The sequence below is a fragment of the Panthera leo genome, chromosome E2, assembly GCF_018350215.1.
Source record: "Panthera leo isolate Ple1 chromosome E2, P.leo_Ple1_pat1.1, whole genome shotgun sequence".
NCBI classification, from domain to species: domain Eukaryota; kingdom Metazoa; phylum Chordata; class Mammalia; order Carnivora; family Felidae; genus Panthera; species Panthera leo.
In genome coordinates this window covers 54,287,806-54,305,216 of record NC_056693.1, presented here as the reverse complement: position 1 = coordinate 54,305,216, position 17,411 = coordinate 54,287,806, and the positions used below count along the sequence as shown (strand labels likewise).

Sequence of the window (17,411 nt, the reverse complement as noted above, 5' to 3'; positions counted from 1 at the left end):
AAAATTCTCCAACAAATGAAATCCTAAGGTATATAGCTTTTCTCAAATAAAAACTCTACATCATAATAGAAAGTTTGGTAATGGAGTGTCTTTTCATTTTCTACGAGGAAAATTAGTATATTGTCGCTAACAAAGGTAAAACAGTAATGAACATAACTAGGCACAACCATTTGATCCTGTGACTATCGGAAGCTAAGGGGTCTGTGAAATGTCAAGGCAACAAAATAGGTCACATTATGCGTATGTCAAAGAATTCACAAAAAAAAAAAAAGGTAGAATTCTCACTTCTCTTTAATCACAGGATTTCATTTTTTACGAATAATCATAGGACAATTCAGGTAACTAAGGTTTGGGAGGGAAACAGTTCTTACTTTACATGAAGATCTACGACATGCTCCAATTTTCTGTAAGTAACTCTACTGGCTGAATTAACAAACATTTCCACACAGACAAAACAAAACAAAACAAAACAAAACACATTTTTGTTTAAAGCCAAACATCACTGCATTTGTATTTACAAAAAGCCATAAACGAACATGCATTTCTCCCTGACTAGGAGAACTTAAATAAATGTTTGAACATTAAGGCAGTGACAGTTCTAAAACATAATGAAATTCTAAGTTAAGGCTTTATGTCTGTTTTGAAACCCATATTCATAGGCCACTGTGACCACAGCAAACTTTTATCTATCAGGTTAGGTTCATCCGTCCTGGATAAGTTATTGATTCACTACCAACTATTCTATGGGACAGGAATTAATACTAATATCATCCATTTAATGAGTTATTAGTCTACTCCTTAGGTTTTATTTTGAGGGTTTAGTCTTCAGCAGCATAAGCATGTGCCACAGAAGGAACTTTTTTTTTTTTTTTTTTTAAATAAACTTAGAAAACTTAGGGGCTGCACCGATTTTTCCTTGACTGAAAGTTGGCCAACAACCAAGAATTCCTGATTTCCTGAAGAGAGAAAACCTCCAGAGCGTATCTGGCCATGCTCCCAACTAAAAACGTGGATGTTCTTGATTACTGAAGTAGTTGGTCTTCATCTTCTTTGAAGACTGGTATTGCTGTCTAAATAAAGCAACAAAATGTGGAATCCCATAGTGCGGGTGGATCTGTTATGTACTTCTTATCCTCAAGGCACAAATACTACCCTTGCTGGGCCAATGTCTTTCCTTACTCCAGGAAAAGATGAGAGGTGGATGAAGATTCACTTGAGAATAATTGATTGCACTCTTGCCCTATTCAAGCTTACACAAAGTACGGAGATTTAGGGGGGAATGGCCTCTTCGCTCTCCATTATTGTTTTTCTTAACATTTAGACACAACTCAGATCCAGCCTATGGGTCCACTTTGAGAAGCAGCTCTGGAGCGCCCCCCCTCGCCTACTGGGGAGAGCAGCAGGGGTGTTCACAGGGCACACTCCAGGATGAGCTAACTGGGCACGATTCCACAACGCGGCGTTTCCGCGGCTGGGATGACGGACGGTCACTTAGACCAGAAGGATCTCTATTTACACTGAGGGCTGGCCGCTACTTCTTGAAGCAGTAATTGTTCAGAAACGCGTCTTGTGAGGCAAGTACGGTACACTTACGTTGGGATCACTCCTGGTTCGTGTGGAGGAAGAATAAGCATTGGTTACCTGAAGACGGTCTCAAAAGCTAAAGCTGGCTGTAGTTTTCCTTGGTCTCCAAGTCAGAAAAAAAGGGAGAGGTCAAAGCCGACGAAGCTGCAGGCGGCAGGAGCCCCACGCCACCTAAGCACTCGTGCCCAAATCTGCTGCGTGGCGTCCGAGTTCTTTAGATTTACTCTCAGGAAACAGGAACTTCTCTCCAACACCGTCAGATATTTTAGGTGCAATTTAAGTCAAGCGAGTCACATTTCAACTGAAATGTTTTGCAGATTTGAAAAGTCTGTACCCTAGGACCTGGTAAGCTTGGCTTCAGCTAAGTGCTAGATGGGTTTTACAGGTGTGAGACACTCTTGTTCTTTTAAGATGGGACAACTAACTGTGAGAGGGCAAATGGAGGCAACACAGAAACAATCATTTTTAGATCAACATCTTACGCTTTATAATACACTCACATTTATACACAAATTTCATGTTTACAAGTACAAAAGGCAAAGAACCTCCAAGGACCCAAGTAAACGCATCAGGAACTACATTCAACGGCGTTAACACTGTCGTCCTACCCTCCATTCGCTGAACCCGGAAGGAAACTGTAAAGGCCGACCCGCGCACAGACTTCACGTTTAGAAGTTGGAGACCGTGTGTGGTTCCGCACACGTCTGGGTTTCTACAGAGCTGAACTGAGATTCCATTGTGTTCCAGGCCAAATCGGCCAGAAGAAAGTCGTCCATTGCGGTCTGCGTTTCGTTGCTGGTGAAGAACAAACTGCCCAGGGTCTCAAAGCCAGAATTCATGGTCTGTGTTTCTGTGCTGTTCAGCTGAACTTTACTCTCTACGGCAGGTATGCTTTTAGCAGCGGACATTCCTTCGGTCTGGGTCTCTGTGTCAGACGAATCCGTACTCATGGAAAAGCTGGAGTGTTTCAGAATACTTCCCAGAGGCAGATGGGGGCTACTGTCTAAGAAGAAGTTTAGGTCTGTCTGTGTCTGCGTGTCAAACATTTCGAGGCCTAAGAAGTTCGAATTTCCCCTACAGCTATAGGACTGGGCAGAGGTGTCCACAAGGAAGAAGTCAGTTTGGGTCTCTATGTCCAGAGATTCCAAGACCGGCTCAGTGGTCATGGTGTTAAGCTCACTCTCTTCAGTTTGAGTTTGGATATTTGAGGCGGAAAAGAACTCCTCGATATCAAAATCGATTGCGGGATTCTGGGCTGGGCCAGATGGGAGCTGGGTGTCAGGTCCAGTATTCGGGTCAGACAAAAGACTACGATTGTCCAGTGTCTGACCAGGCAGGTTACTTGACAAGATGTTTTCTAAATCACTTAATAAATCCATCGTCTGGGTCTGATTATCCGTCATGTTCTGTGAAGGAAGCATACTGTGCTGTGCGCCGAAGTTTATAATCGGTGCAGATTTCTCAATATCTTGATTTAAAGTCTTAGGGTGGTTCTGAGGTAACAAACCATGAGTGACAGTCCCTGCTACTAGGCTGCTGCTTATGATATTGTCTGTGGAAACACCGTAGGATGAATGGACGCTCTCAAAAATGTCTCCACCCATTACAGCTTGGTCCATCTGGACTCGGCCATCTGTCAGACTCTGCATCCCGCTGGTCTGGGTTTCTCTGGAGATCCCACCTGGCTGGTAACAGGCATCTGCGAACGTGTCAGTCTGAGCGGCTATGGAAGAGGTTACCTTAGAACCGGGTAAGAATGTCTGAGTGTGAACACTAATGGGAAGGGAGACTTGGGAACCAAACGTCAAATCCGTTTGAGAACAGGAAGATACGGAGGAATCAGGGCCGGCCCACTGGGAGGAAGGTATGAAGTGCTGTGTGGCGTAAGACAGGTCCGTCTGCACGTTGATTGAAGAAATGCCATTCTTCTGACATGTGTTTCCTAGTTCTTGTAAAGGATTAGACAGGCTCTTACCCAAGTTCACCTGAACACCTGTACTAACTGGCTCCAGAGCAACAGGATTCACGATTTTTGAAAGAGGGAGGCTCTCCTTGAGACAGCCAGCCTCTGAATCTAGGCCGAGGATCAGGGTTCCGACCGACAAGGGCAGTATGTGCACAGCGCCCGGGGCGGAACCCTGATGATCCACGCCCAACACCACGGGCTGGGCCGAGGAGTCGGCTGTAGGCACAAAGACAGGCGTGGGAGAAAACTGCAGAACAGGAAGTTTCACCAGAGCCACTCTGGGCTTGGGTAAAAGCAACTTCTGAGGGCATCTTGGAGGTGTCGTAAGAGTCTGCTTTCCGGCATTAGAGTTGCAAGAGTCTTCAAAAGTAGTGACTAGTTTTATTTCTGAAGTTTCTAGTTCTTGAGTGTCTGGTCTTGGAGCTGGCTGACTGCTCAGTGACTCGGCGGTGGTCTTACCGGACAGCTTCTGGCTGTGCAGGCAGTTTTCCATTTTCCTTTTCTTACTAGGTGGGTCCCTGAAAGCAATGACAGAGTGAAAAGAGAAAAATGAGCGTAAGCTGCAGCTGTCTTCAACCCGGGGGCCGTCTCCTCAGCTGCTTCCAAACACTGCCCCCCACACCCACGGCAGAGGTCAGACTTCACCGGGTGAAGAGGAGACCTCCCTCCGCGACTCTCTGAGAACTCGGCCTGCTGTGATGGCGGGCAGAGAAACACGTGAGTAGGGAAGGAGAAAGCGCCTCCTTTTTTGGGTATACGTCCAAGTACCAGAACTCAGCTTAGCTTAGCTCTGGAAGCATAAGGAAGCGAACAGATTATATAATGCAACCTTTACTGTTCCTAAAGTAGGAAACTATTACTCCAAATATAAAGCTGACCTTTAAAATGAGGTACAGTTTTATGGTAAAACTGAACTCAACACTCTAACATCCCTCTGACAGAAATGCTGGAAGTGGATATTTTTAACCGGGAAGGAAGAAGGAAGAACCGGGTTAGGCGGGTGCGGATCCTTTCCTAGTCCTGCCGAAAAGCTCTGCTCTCCCGAAAGTTCCCTTCTTCCACATCACGTCTTGTCTCTGTCCTTCCTCCTCTCTGCCCGCGACAGCGGCTCTCCAGAAGTTTCACCTGAAACTCTTCCCACAGCCACTGACTTGCGGACCGGCACTCCTTCCCCTTTACCTGTGCTCTGCAGGGATCTCGTGGCCAGTTCGGTAGATGTGGGACTGTAAGGCGGTCCTGCTGGCGTAGGGACAGCCGCACGTGCACTGGAAGGTCTTGCCACAATCCTCGGCGTGCCTTTTCAAGTCCCACTCGGTGCCGTAGGAGTTGCTGCACTTACTACACTTATGCTTCTTTTCGGCGTGCATTTTCATAAAGTGCTGGGGAGAACACGGGGGGGAGAGTGGGCAACCGCAAGCGCCCAAAGCATTCCAGACGCGACCCGCACGCCCGAATTAGCGCTGACCTCACAGGACAGACCGCAGCCGGTCTGCGCCAGGAGAACGGAGAAGCGGGAAGGCTGCGGTCTGTCACGCGCCCGTTCTCCTAGTCACTCCTGCTCTGGGAAAAGCGGGAGACGGTTTGGCAAAAACTTCCTGGGACCACCGTTTAGGGGTTCCAGACGAGTGTCGCAGGTGGGGGGGGGGGAGGGGGGGCGGTCCGCCACGCGTTCCTCGGGACCCTCCAGCAGACGCTGGGGGAAGGCTCGCAGCCGCCAGGCTCTGCCAGTCCTAAGGCACCTCTGTCCCCACTCGCCGGGCCCCCTCCCTAAGGTGGCTGCTGCTGGAACTCTCTGTCTGACCTCCGCGGCTACGTGCTCCCTCAGGAGACCGTTTCCTACGTGCCTTTGCGCCTCTGGCCTCAGAGGCACCCGGGGTCACACGAGACAGCTGGACACACATTTCTCATTTGCTGAGGAAGCAGTCTTCTGGTCTCTCCTCCAAACCCACTCCCGGACATCTTCACCTCCACAACAAGCTACGTCTCCTCCACTCGCGGTACCCCCACTCACGCTTTCCCCGCCAGGGAGACTCTTGGGCAGCCGGCTATTCCCACAAGCAGCTCTCTCCCAGAGTTCTCCAGTCACATTTGGAAAGAGATTGGATTGCACGCTAGGTTTACGTCACCTGTGCCTCATCCTCAGAGAAGTACATTAAGACAAGTAAAATACCTGTTTTACGAGAGAAAATTGAGAAAATGGTCTGTCAGGGCCTCTGGGGCATCCTTCAATTGGACAACAGTAGAATTTCGGTACGGTTTTCAAATCTTTTCTTATTGTTGGATTTACTATGCCATCCTGCAAAAGAAAAAGTTACTTTGAGCGCTTATTTTCAAAAAAACCCAATAGAACTGGCTGGGAGCAGAAACAAAAAATGACTTTTTCTTGGGGATCTTTTAAAGGTTAATAACGCTCTAAATTGGATCGTGGTGCTTGTGGCACAACCATGTGAATCTACTAAGTAACTAGATTATTCACTTAAAATAAGTACACGGTGAAGAAACTGTAGCTCAATAAATCTGTTAAATTTTTTCCTTAAGTTTATTTATTTTGGGAGAGAACGAGAGAGAATCCCAAGCAGGCTCCGAGCTGTCAGTACTAAGCCTAATGTATAGCTCGATCCCATGAACAGAACCGTGAGATCATGACCTGAGCTGAAATCAAGATTTGGATGCTTAACCTACTGAACCACCCAGCTGCCCCTGTTAAAAATTTTCAAAACAAAAAACCTACGTTGTTTAAAAACCTTCTATCCGTTCCTTTAGAACTCTTCCTTCTAAACTCAAAATCTCTCTCCTTAAAGCCAGGCTCTCTGTTCGTAAGTGTATATTCACAGTTTCTGAGGCTCAAGATTTTGGTATCATCCCTAATTCTTCCCTTCCCTTTCATCCCACCCTCAATTAGTGGGAGCCCCTGAAAAAAACCTCCTTTGATTGTGGTCTAGGCCTTCCCGACAGCATCCTGACTTTCTCGGGTCATCACGCTGCCCCCTGAAGTAGCTGAAGCTAGTTGACACAACTTTTTATACAACAGCGTGAACACAGGCACTGTACTATGTGTGAAATTTAATAACCATTTTAATCATCTGTACTATTAGAGCTTTTGTTACTGTGTCAGGCACCGTTCTAAGCACTTTATATACATCATGTCGTCCTAATAATCCTTTGTTATTAAGTACGTGATTAACTTTTTGGATGGGAGTTTAAAATAACGGGTGACTTCATTTAAATTGAAGCGTTCTGTCTCGGTGCCCTTGATGAGCCCACATACCACAGGGGTAAGGTACCCATGACCTCCAGTGTAATTCCCGTCTGGCCCTAAAGGAAGGGGATGGTGGTGGCAGTGGCGGGGGTAGGGGGGTGAGGGGTGGGGAAGGACCTCTCTATAGGTCACTGGAAACAACAGGACTCACGGGTACAAGAGCACCTGGCTCTGGGGGTCCCAAAGAGATCAGGTCGGGCCACTTGCCGCTAACAAAATCCACAGGCAGAGAGCCAAGTGGTGGAGAAACCAGAAAGGGATTTATTTCAGTGAGGCCAGAACTGGGAAGACAGTGGACTAGTGTCTCAAAGACTGTCTCCAAAGTGCTGAAAATACTTCCAGGTTTATGTAAGGAAAATGTGAGACAAAGGTACGTGCGGGTGGGCAGTGAAGGTCAGGTTGATCACTGTCCTGGGGTCAGTCACGTGGGGGTCTTACTGGTGTGAAGGCGGTCCCTGTTGCTAGGGTCTCCATCTTGGGATGCTATGCCTGCTGGGTCTTGTGCCCGGGTGAAGAGATAAGCTGGAAAGAAGAACTTAATCACTTAAAAACTACAGACTGAGGTCAAAGTGGACGTGGTCGAAGTCCTCATTCACTTGGGCCTCACGTGCTGCTGCAGCACACAGATACTCTGCTTATCTAGAGTTCTGATGAGAAAGGACTCATACTTGTGGAACATGTCCACTTCCTTCTCTCCCATCCACATTTCGGGAGAAGGGAGGAATGAATAACCAGGTGGCCAGGACTCCTCTTTGCCTTCCCGGTGGATCCCAAGAGGAGCATGTTGATCTTGTTGAGTCTGTGTCCACTCACTGAGAGGAGAAAAGAAGCTATTTTTTTTTTATTTATCAATAACATAATTTATCTTTCCATATTAAATTCAATTCGTTCTCCAGGTCTTCCACACTGGTCCATCCTTTTATAATCCTACTGTACTGTCTAGACATTCATATGCATTTGGGTTAAATGGTCCCTTAAATAGTTTTCCTTTGTTTTCTAATTTGGTAGCAGACTTGATATTCCAAAAACTTGTCTGTATCTCTCACCTATAGGTGTGTTATACCTCCAATCTCCAATTACAGACGTGTCTTTTTCTGCTCCCTTTTCATCCACCACCCTACTCAGACTCGTACAGACTCGTATTATTCTCACTTCCAACTGCACTTTCTATGAAGGCCCAGTTTGTCCCATATCCCCCTGGCTCCCTTCAGGCAGGATGCAATGGTAGAAAAAGCCATTTGGCATTGAAAGCCCTGTATACCATTTTTACCAGCAATTAGGGGCGTGGCCTTGGACAGGGGATTTAACCTCTCTGAACCGGTTTACTCATTTTTAAGACAGATACTATAGTTAACTCTCAGGATTATCTTGTACTAGATTAGCATAAAGCCTAGGCCAGATCACATTCTCAGTAAATAACATTCCCTTGTTCTGCTTACCACCCAGATCTAGGGACCTATTTCTTGTTTGAATTCCAAGATAGTAACTAACTTAAGCTATCTTAAATACCATCCTTTTCTCCTAGAGTTCCTGTCTCCCTAACTAAATTTCTCTCTTTTTTTATAGTTTATTTTTTGAGAGACAGCAGGGGAGGGGCAGACAGGGAGAGGGAGAGAGAGAATCCCAAGCAGGCTCCACAATGTAAACGCAGAGCCTGACTTGGGGCTCGAACTCAACAACTGTGAGATTGTGACCTGAGCAGGGATTAAGAGTCAGCCGCTTAACAGACCGCGTGACCCAGGCGCCCCTCCCCAACTAAATTTCTTAAGGGCAGAAACTAGTTTGTACACCACCTCCTATTGCCTTAATGGTTAAAGAAGAGAGCAAGTGCATGCTAAATGCAGAGCATTTTTAGAAAGGCAGTCCAGGGTAGGACAGGTTTTCAACCCTGGGGGGGCCTCTGAAAAATCACGAGATTCAAAAAAGTATTTCTGCCTGGTTCCAACTCCAGGTATTCTTATATAATTAGTTTGGGGGGCAGATTAGGGATCTATCTACCTACCTATCTAATGTTTTACTTCATTCATTCATTCATTCATTCATTCATTCATTCATTCATGAGAGAGAGACTGTGTGCACGCAAGCGGGGGCGGGGGAGGGGGAGGGAGGAAAAGAGAGAACCTAAGCAGGCTCTGTGAGGAGCATGGAGCCTGATGTGGGGCTCGATCCTACAACCCTGGGATCATGACCTGAGCCGAAATCAAGAGTCAAATGCTCAACCGACTGAGCCACCCAGGCACCCAGGGATCCATATTTGGTTTTTAAATCTTCCCATATGATCCCAAAGTGCAACCTAGCTTAAGAACCTTGGGTGTCGTGGTTAAGCCCACAGGTTCTGGAATATTGACTGCCATGGTTTGAATTCTCTACCTTGTCACTTTCCTGTGACCTTGTGAAAATGAAGGTTTCCTTATCTGTAAAGTAGGCATAATAGGGTTTATAACAGTGCTTATCACATGATCAATTAGTTATTATTGCTGAGTTATTTGCTGTGGAGAGTTTTGTTTCTTCTTTCGGTTTTTGCCAACTTAATGCCAATGACCTAATCTAAACCAGTACTTTACATTAAATATTGTACCTGTGAAAGTATGACTGAAAGTCTCTTTTGTTAGAACACTGGCATCTGGCAGCTTTAATGACAACTGATGTCATCTCTCATCACCAAACTCATCCTATTCACCAATTCATCTAGTGTTTTGTTTTGTGTTTTTAACGGCATACTTTCAATTAACTTATATTTTTTCCACCTAGTGTTATCCGCAAAAGAAAACGAAATGTGGGGAGAATATTAGGAAGACTCAAAAATCCTCCATTCACCTGACCATCATCGAATTCCTCTTAGTGATATGCCAGGAAGATGGTCCCTTCCAATGCTCAGGCTGTCCAACGTTCCACAAAACTGCCTGCAGGGTCACTACAAAATTCATGCTCACTTCTAATCCATACTCAATTCTGCTTAGCAATCCTTTTATTATCCCTTTTCAAACTCCCAATCATGTTCTCATATTCCTGTTCACTTTTTAAAAAATTAATGAACTTATTTTTTAGACAAGTTTCAGGTTCACAGCAAAACGGAGTAGAAAGCACGAATTTTCAGCTACCCCTACCTCCCCAAACACGTACAGTCTGTTCCACTATTAACTATTATTCCCCCATCAGAGTGGTACATTTATCACAATCAGTGAACCTACAATGACCTATTATTATTATTACCTAAAATCCAGAGTTTATATTAGAATTCATTCTTGCTGTTGTATATTCTACGGCTTTTGACAAATGTGTAATGACATGTATCCACTGTTACGTTCTCACAGAGTATTTTCACTGCCCTAAAAATCCTCTGTGCTACACTTATTGATAACTCTCTCCCCACTTTTAAAATTTATTCATTTTTTTAGAGAGGTAGTGAGTGGGGGAGAGGGGCAGAGGGAAAGAGACAGAAAGAGAGCGAGAAAGAAAGAGAGAGACAGAGACACAGAGACAGAGAGACAGAGAGAGAGAGAGAGAGAGAGAGAATCTTAAGCAGGCTCCATGCTCAGTGCAGAGCCTAATGCGAGGCTTGGTCCCCCAACCCTGGGATGGTGACTTGGGCTGAAATCAAGAATCAGACGCTCGGGGGCGCCTGGGTGGCGCAGTCGGTTAAGCGTCCGACTTCAGCCAGGTCACGATCTCGCGGTCCGTGAGTTCGAGCCCCGCGTCAGGCTCTGGGCTGACAGCTCGGAGCCTGGAGCCTCTTTCCGACTCTGTGTCTCCTTCTCTCTCTGCCCCTCCCCCGTTCATGCTCTGTCTCTCTCTGTCCCAAAAATAAATTAAAAAACGTTGAAAAAAAAAATTAAAAAAAAAAAAAAAAAAAAAGAATCAGACGCTCAACCCCCTGACCTGTCCAGAGGCCCCAACCCTCTTCCCCTTAAACCCATCCTGACGACCACTAATCTTATTTGCCCTCTTCAAGAATGTTGTATGGTGGGAATGATACGGTAATGCAGCCTTCTCGGATTGGCTTCTTTTGTTTAGTCTACACGTGTATCTAAATTTCCTCCATGTCTTTTCACAGCTGGATCGCTCACTTCTTTTTAGTGCTGAAGAATACGCCATTCTCTGGAGGTTCCACAGTTCATTTTCCACTCACCGACTAGGAAGCATCTGGGTTGCTTCCAAGTGTTGGCAATTACTTTTCTTGACAGGTTTTCTACCATCTCCCTCCCTTTCCTTTCTCGCTGCCATCACCATTAGTTGATGTCGTCCTGACTCGCGGTTTGCACTTTTATCATTGACCTCCCAACCAACTTCTAGAACCTCAATCTCTTTTTCATTCAGTTTGCCAGATTCATTTTTCTACACTACAGCTCTGATTATGTCATTACCTCACTCCGACATTTCTAGTGACACCCAAATCTTCCCGAGTCTGAATTTCTCTCACTTGAGACATTCAAAGTCCCTTACTATATAGCTTTGCATTACCTCTCTCTTCTGTCATTTACCTCTTTCTGCTTTTTACCCGTCTTGTCCACAGCGGCTACTTAAAATCTTCCAAACTTTTCAAGGGGAGGAATGTTTTTGTATGTTCTGTTGCATGTGAGAATGCTTTGAACGGAGTAAACGGTCCAGAAAAACCTGGAGCGTTATACTGACTCTGTTCAAGAGGCCATCTAAGCCAAATCTGTATCATGCACCAGGACGAAACACTACAGAGAGCCGCACCAGGATACCTGGAACCCCCAATGCCTTTTTACAGGCACAGCAACAACGTGATACTGTTCACTTTCCTGCTTTCTGAGGGCCAACCCCTCAACCCTCCCCATCGCCACCTCTCCACCCAGCTCCTGGGCTTTCTTCCCATTCCAGCCGGAGACAGAAAGCTCAAAGGGTAGGAAGGCTGAGATGAGAATGGGGAAGATGAGAAATGGTGATGGCACAATACCACGTGAACTGCAGTGACAAAGTGACGTTTTGTTCTGGCATTCTCTATATATGTTCAAGAACAAAATTCACCAGACTCTTTGTGATTTATCTTTTTTGTGTTCTTCCTTTTTTGGGTAAATGTTACATACAAAGTATTTGAAAGTAAAAAAAAAAAAAAAAAATTTGAAAAATGTTTATGAAACACTTTACGTAAAGAATTTGAGGGGCGCCTGGGTGGCGCAGTCGGTTAAGCGTCCGACTTCAGCCAGGTCACGATCTCGCGGTCTGTGAGTTCGAGCCCCGCGTCAGGCTCTGGGCTGATGGCTCGGAGCCTGGAGCCTGTTTCCGATTCTGTGTCTCCCTCTCTCTCTGCCCCTCCCCTGTTCATGCTCTGTCTCTCTCTGTCCCAAAAATAAATAAAAAACGTTGAAAAAAAAAATTAAAAAAAAAAAAAAAAAGAATTTGAAAAAAGAAAAACTTTGAGATGAAACAATCAAAAAATAAGGCGGAAAAAAGTAAACAAACAGAAGAAGAGAAAAGGAGGAGGAAGGAAACACTTTAAGGAGAAAGGATAAAAGGAAATGACTAAAAATAGTGGCAAAAATTGGGAAAAAGAGGCAAAAGTATTCTAGCACCTCACTGCCTTCAAAGAAAGCATCCAAGGAAACAATTAGTTTGCTCTCTTGTCCTCCTATTGTAAACTTAAAATTGGAAGTCTTTGTACAGTATAGTCTATAGAGCAACTTGGAACCTTTCCTTCCCTTTGCTTTAAAAAAAAACAAAAACAAAACCAAAAAAAAAAAACCTTCCTGGCAAATCATTCAAAGCAAGTCCTGCACTGAACATAATACAAAATCCTTGAAGCCATGCTTTAAAAATATAAATGCTGCTGGGCAAGAAAATCTTCAAGGGCCCTCCTGTCCCCTTCACTGCTTTCAAACACAAGGAATAAAAGAATCTCTAACAATTGAGAAATGCCCATTTACTACTCTTCCTTTCCCTCAAAGCCCCAGCTTTCATTTCCCAAGGATAACCCTGTAGGCAAGGCTGGACAGGGTATTTCCAATTTCTTCCAGCAGATGGAATATAGACATAGGTCGTAAGAACCCACATAACACCAAAAAGCAGCACGTCCTTGCATCAGTCCCCATCCTTACCCATCACCCTTCAGAAGCGCTCGTTAATTATTTACATTAAGAAGGGAGTTATTTGGTTGAGTGCAGGGTATCTTGTGAAGAAATTCTAAAAGAAAATAAGAACCATACAGCAACAGATGGGGAAGGGAATAAAAGATTATCAAAATCTAGAAAAAAAAAAAAAACACTAAGAAAGAACTAGAATTATGCAAGTAGCTGTAACCAAGAGAACGTGAAGGAAACTTTCCACAGACTATTATGCAAACCCACCAAGCAGATACACTCAGACCACCTTTAGGGCGGAAAGTAGGCACACGCACTTGACGGATACTGGGGTCTCTCCAAATGGCTTTCAAAACCACAGGGATCCCCCAGTCAGCTCCCGTCCCCGGGCCTCCCCTCCTCCCTCCCTCCTTCTAGTACTCTGACAAGCGTCAAGAGTGATGTTTGAACTCAAGAGCCTTCTTCTACTCAGGATGCAGAGCAAGGGTAAGATTCACCACACTGGGGCTGGGGCACCCTCGTCCAGATGCGGCTGTTCTGTCCTACAGGTTGCCTTCGTGAGAGAACGAACCCCTTTCCCCCGGTACAGCAGATGCTCGGGGGTTGCTGGGTGCTATGGTTAGAAAGGCGGAACAAGGCAGCAGAGTGAGCCTCTTTGATGAGGGGGCGGGGCGGGGAGAGACGGTTCTGGGTGAGATTTCTTTAATTCCTGCTGAAACGGGTGTCCCTCGTGACCTAGGAAGGACACTCAGCAGAGACCATTTTTCCCTTCAACATTTCTAGTTTGGAAAGGGATCTTGAGTTCACTGTGCTGTCTTCAGACAAGAGACACCCGAAAAGAGCCTTGCAAGTGGGAGAATGACCTCACGCAGCAGAAGCAGCAAGGGAAGATACGGCTGCTTTGACAAATCCAAGTAGAGATTTGACTATCAAAATCTGTGTGTGCCTCAAACATACTCCTTAAGGCTGTTATATTTTGTATTTTGTACATTGTGTTATACATCACATATGTGTTGGTATGTTTTGTGTATGTACTGGTATCTTCAGAATTCCTAAACGTCACGTGTTTTAAAAACATAATTAGAAATAAACCTGTTATATGCTATCAAACTAGTCCTGGAGAGTAAATGCCCTTTATGCTTCACCAAGTCTAGAGAAGTAGAGAGCTGCAGACAGCAATTCCAGAGAAAAGAACAATAAAACTGTTGACAAGTGCTTGTTAGAGTGATATTCAGGCCAACACGGGAGGGTCCTGGTCGGACCGGTGGCTTCTCTTGTACCCCAGACGTAATGCGTCTCGGCTGTCGATCGCTGAGGACATGACTCTAATGGCGGGTGACGGCTGTCCTATACGAGCTCAGGGAACCAAGCTGACGCAGAATTCCTAGCAATACACAGTTCACCCACTGAAGTGAAAATACGAAGACCAGGAAGGATTTCGGTAAAATTTCGTGCGAAAGAGAAAACACAGGACTGAGGACCACTCCCGAAGACCAGTGAAGAGTCACTACACTCAGGTCCTGGAAGAAACCCCAAACTATTCTGAGGGCCTCCAGGGTCCACCCACTTTTCCCGACTGGGCTCCCCCATCTTCCCAGGAAAACGATGGTGCTAGACGGGGATTGCCTCTCCTGGGCCACACGTCTGCCCGACTAGGGACTATAGCCTCAAACCTGCTGCTCATTCAATTCTCATCAGAGGCCGGACTCTAAGGAAGTTTCCAAGGACGATGCACCTGAAGGACAGACAGACAGGGACGTGCAACACGCCAGGTAATTCAAACTTACTCCCGAGTGAATCCAGACCATCAAAAGCTACATATTCACCAAACTTTGCTTTGAGTGTCATGCTGTGTAACTATGTCGCTGTTGGCACGGAACGAAGTGAGCGAGAGGTGGTGGGAAGAAACTTCCTACTGTAGTGACTGAGAAATTATAACTTGAAAGGCCTAGGGTGCGGCCGGACATCTGGATTTCCCATAAATTTTCCGCAGACGTGCACTAAAGGTTAAAACGCACTGCCCCATTTTACAGACGGTGGAGGCGATGTTCAGACTACTGTCATGTTGACGTACGGGTCCCCTCTTAAAGATCTGCGGGGAGAAATTTCCCTTAGGTCTCGGTGCAGAGCCAACCCGATTCTACCAATACCGTGAAACTCCTAACTGGCGGTGCCTCGAGGCAAATCTGCAGCTCCCTCCTAAACACCGGGCAGAACCCGAAGGCCCCAGGGAGGCATTGTGGGTGTGGTGGAAAGAACTCGGGCTTTCGAAGCAGAGACGGGGTTTAAATCCCAGCTCTCGTCCGGCTGCGCAACCTGTTTCTCATCAAGAGGCTGGGGATGACGGTCCGGGCCTCACGAAGTTGCGGAGGACCACCGAGGTGCAGGGGTCCAGGGGCCGGGCCGCCAAGCCCGAGGCCGGGAGTCCCGGCACGTCCGAGCCCGGCAGCAGAGCCACATGACACAGTGTTTTCCGACTGCGCGTTCCTGCGTGCTAGCTCCCACTCTGCCCCGCCGGGACTCCCTGGCCGGTTTGGCCCGTTCTAGGGCTGGATGCCCGCCGGCCGGGCTGCGCGCGCGCGCACACACACACACACACACACACACATACACACACACACCCCGCCGGCCGGGCTGCGCACACACGCGCGCGCGCGCACACACACACACACCGCAATCCCCGCCGCCGGCCGCGCCGCCCTGCGCGCCCGAGCCCCCGAGCGCCAGGCCCTGGGAGGCGTCGTTCCGCGGCGGGCTCACCTGCAGGCGGTGGCTCTTGACCAGGTGCATGTTGAGCGCCGGGCTGTTGGGCAGGATCTTGCCGCAGCCGCGCACGGTGCACAGGATGTTGGTCCGCACGGCCCGGGACAGCTCGCTCACCGACGGCTGGATCAGCTCCCGGGCCGGAGGCGCCGGACCCGCGGGCTGCTGCCTCGCCGCCGCGGGTCGCGGCCGGCTGCCCTTCAGTCGCCCGGGAGGCCCCCACGGGCCCGAGGCGGCGGCGGCGGCTCCCCTCGCGGCCGTCGGGACGGTCGGGGCGCCCGAGGCCAGAGCCGCGGACCCCGCCGCCGCCGCCTCAGAGGCCGCCATGGCTGCCGCACGGCAGAAGGGCCTCGCCAGCAGGCCCCGCCTCCCGCCGCAGCCACTTCCGGCAGGGGGCGGGGCCTCCAGCCTCATTAGCATCCGGCGGGGCCGGGACGGCGGCGGCGCCCCCTGCGGGCCGTGGAGCGCGGGTCGGCTGAGGCCGGAGGGTTACAAAATTTCACCGGAGTCCCTTGCGAACGCATCGAAGGGGTTGGTCCCACTTACTGGTTCTTCACCTTCCCAGAAACTTAACCTTGGGCAATAATTGTATGGAAGACAAATCAGTATAGTATGTTCAGGAACTTTATTTCCCAAAGATTAGAAACAACCCAAATATTAGCCAATAGTATGTTAATTACATCTATTGTCTGTTGGGGACTTACCATGCGCTAGACATTTTGTATCTCATTTTGTCCTCGCAATAGGTGTAGCGGGTATGTACTATAAGCTTTCCCCCAATTTTCAGAGAAGTAACTAGCCATAGGTCACATTACACAAATTAATTGCTAATAACTGAGTTAATCATTTTAAGAGAGGGTGGATTTATATGCCTGTATCTTAAGCGCTGAAATTTGATTACTATTTGGGAAACAGTATAGTTCAGGGCAGGGTTCCAAAACCTAAGTACCTAGAAGGGCTAGCTGGACCACATAAATGAACACACATGAGACCAGGTGTAAATAGAAGAGAGAAATGAGGACTGCAGAGACATGGAAAAAAACATCCTTTGTTTAAAGGGGGCAGCTGCCACTCGTGTGTGGTACCACTAGATGTATTTTTCAATGTTTTTATGTGAAAACTTACAATTTATATGCCAGCAGCTGTGCTAGCTTTCTATTGCTACAGGTACAAATTGCCACAATTTTAGTGGCTTAAAACGCCATAGATTTGTTATTTTATAGTTCTGTATGTCAGAAGTCTGACATGAGTATGAGACTAAGCTGGAGGTGTGGGCAGGGCTGCATTTCTTCTGGAGGCTCTACAGAAGAAGGTGTTTACTTGCCTTGTCCAGCTTCTCAGAGTCAGTAATGGTGAGTTGAGTCTTTATCACATCACGGACTTCTCCCTCTGCTCTCTCCTGTTCCTCTTCCACTTTTGAGGACCTTTGTGATTACAGTAGGTCCATTTAGGAAATCCAGACTAATCTCCCCTTTGCAAAGTCCCTTTGCCTTGTAAGGTGATATATATTTACAGATTCCAGGAATTAGGATGTGGACATCTTTGAGGGGAGGGCATTATTTTGCCCATCATAGAAGTTCTGATTTTAAAAGTACTGTGGGACAAAAAAACAAAAACAAACAAAAAAACAACCCCGCATCTATGTGCGTGGGATAGCATCCACAGGCTATTGTTTCTTTTGGCATGGGGTCTCAGAGTCCAATTGCCTCGGGTTATTGTGGGTACAGCCACTTACTGGCCTAAGAGCTGGTATTCACTTCAGTAGAATTAGACTGGTAATTCTGCCTGCCATATAGGA

General features: G+C 47.0%; 1 protein-coding gene across 2 annotated transcripts; it reads right to left on the bottom strand.

The window, feature by feature from the left end:
* On the bottom strand, nt 1–15,940 carry ATMIN (ATM interactor). Of its 2 annotated transcripts, none has more exons than XM_042919370.1 (4): nt 15,611–15,940; nt 5,721–5,846; nt 4,730–4,929; nt 1–4,068 (listed from the first exon to the last, which is right to left on the bottom strand). In XM_042919370.1, the coding sequence occupies exons 1-4, from the start codon at nt 15,938–15,940 to the stop codon at nt 2,253–2,255; spliced, it is 2,472 nt and encodes an 823-aa protein (XP_042775304.1). In that variant the 3' UTR covers nt 1–2,252. The 2 variants fall into 2 exon arrangements, with proteins under 2 accessions (XP_042775304.1, XP_042775305.1); XM_042919371.1 differs by lacking the exon at nt 15,611–15,940 and adding an exon at nt 14,638–15,461 and having other exon boundaries at nt 13–4,068.
* Between the last annotated feature and the right edge of the window lie 1,471 nt (nt 15,941–17,411).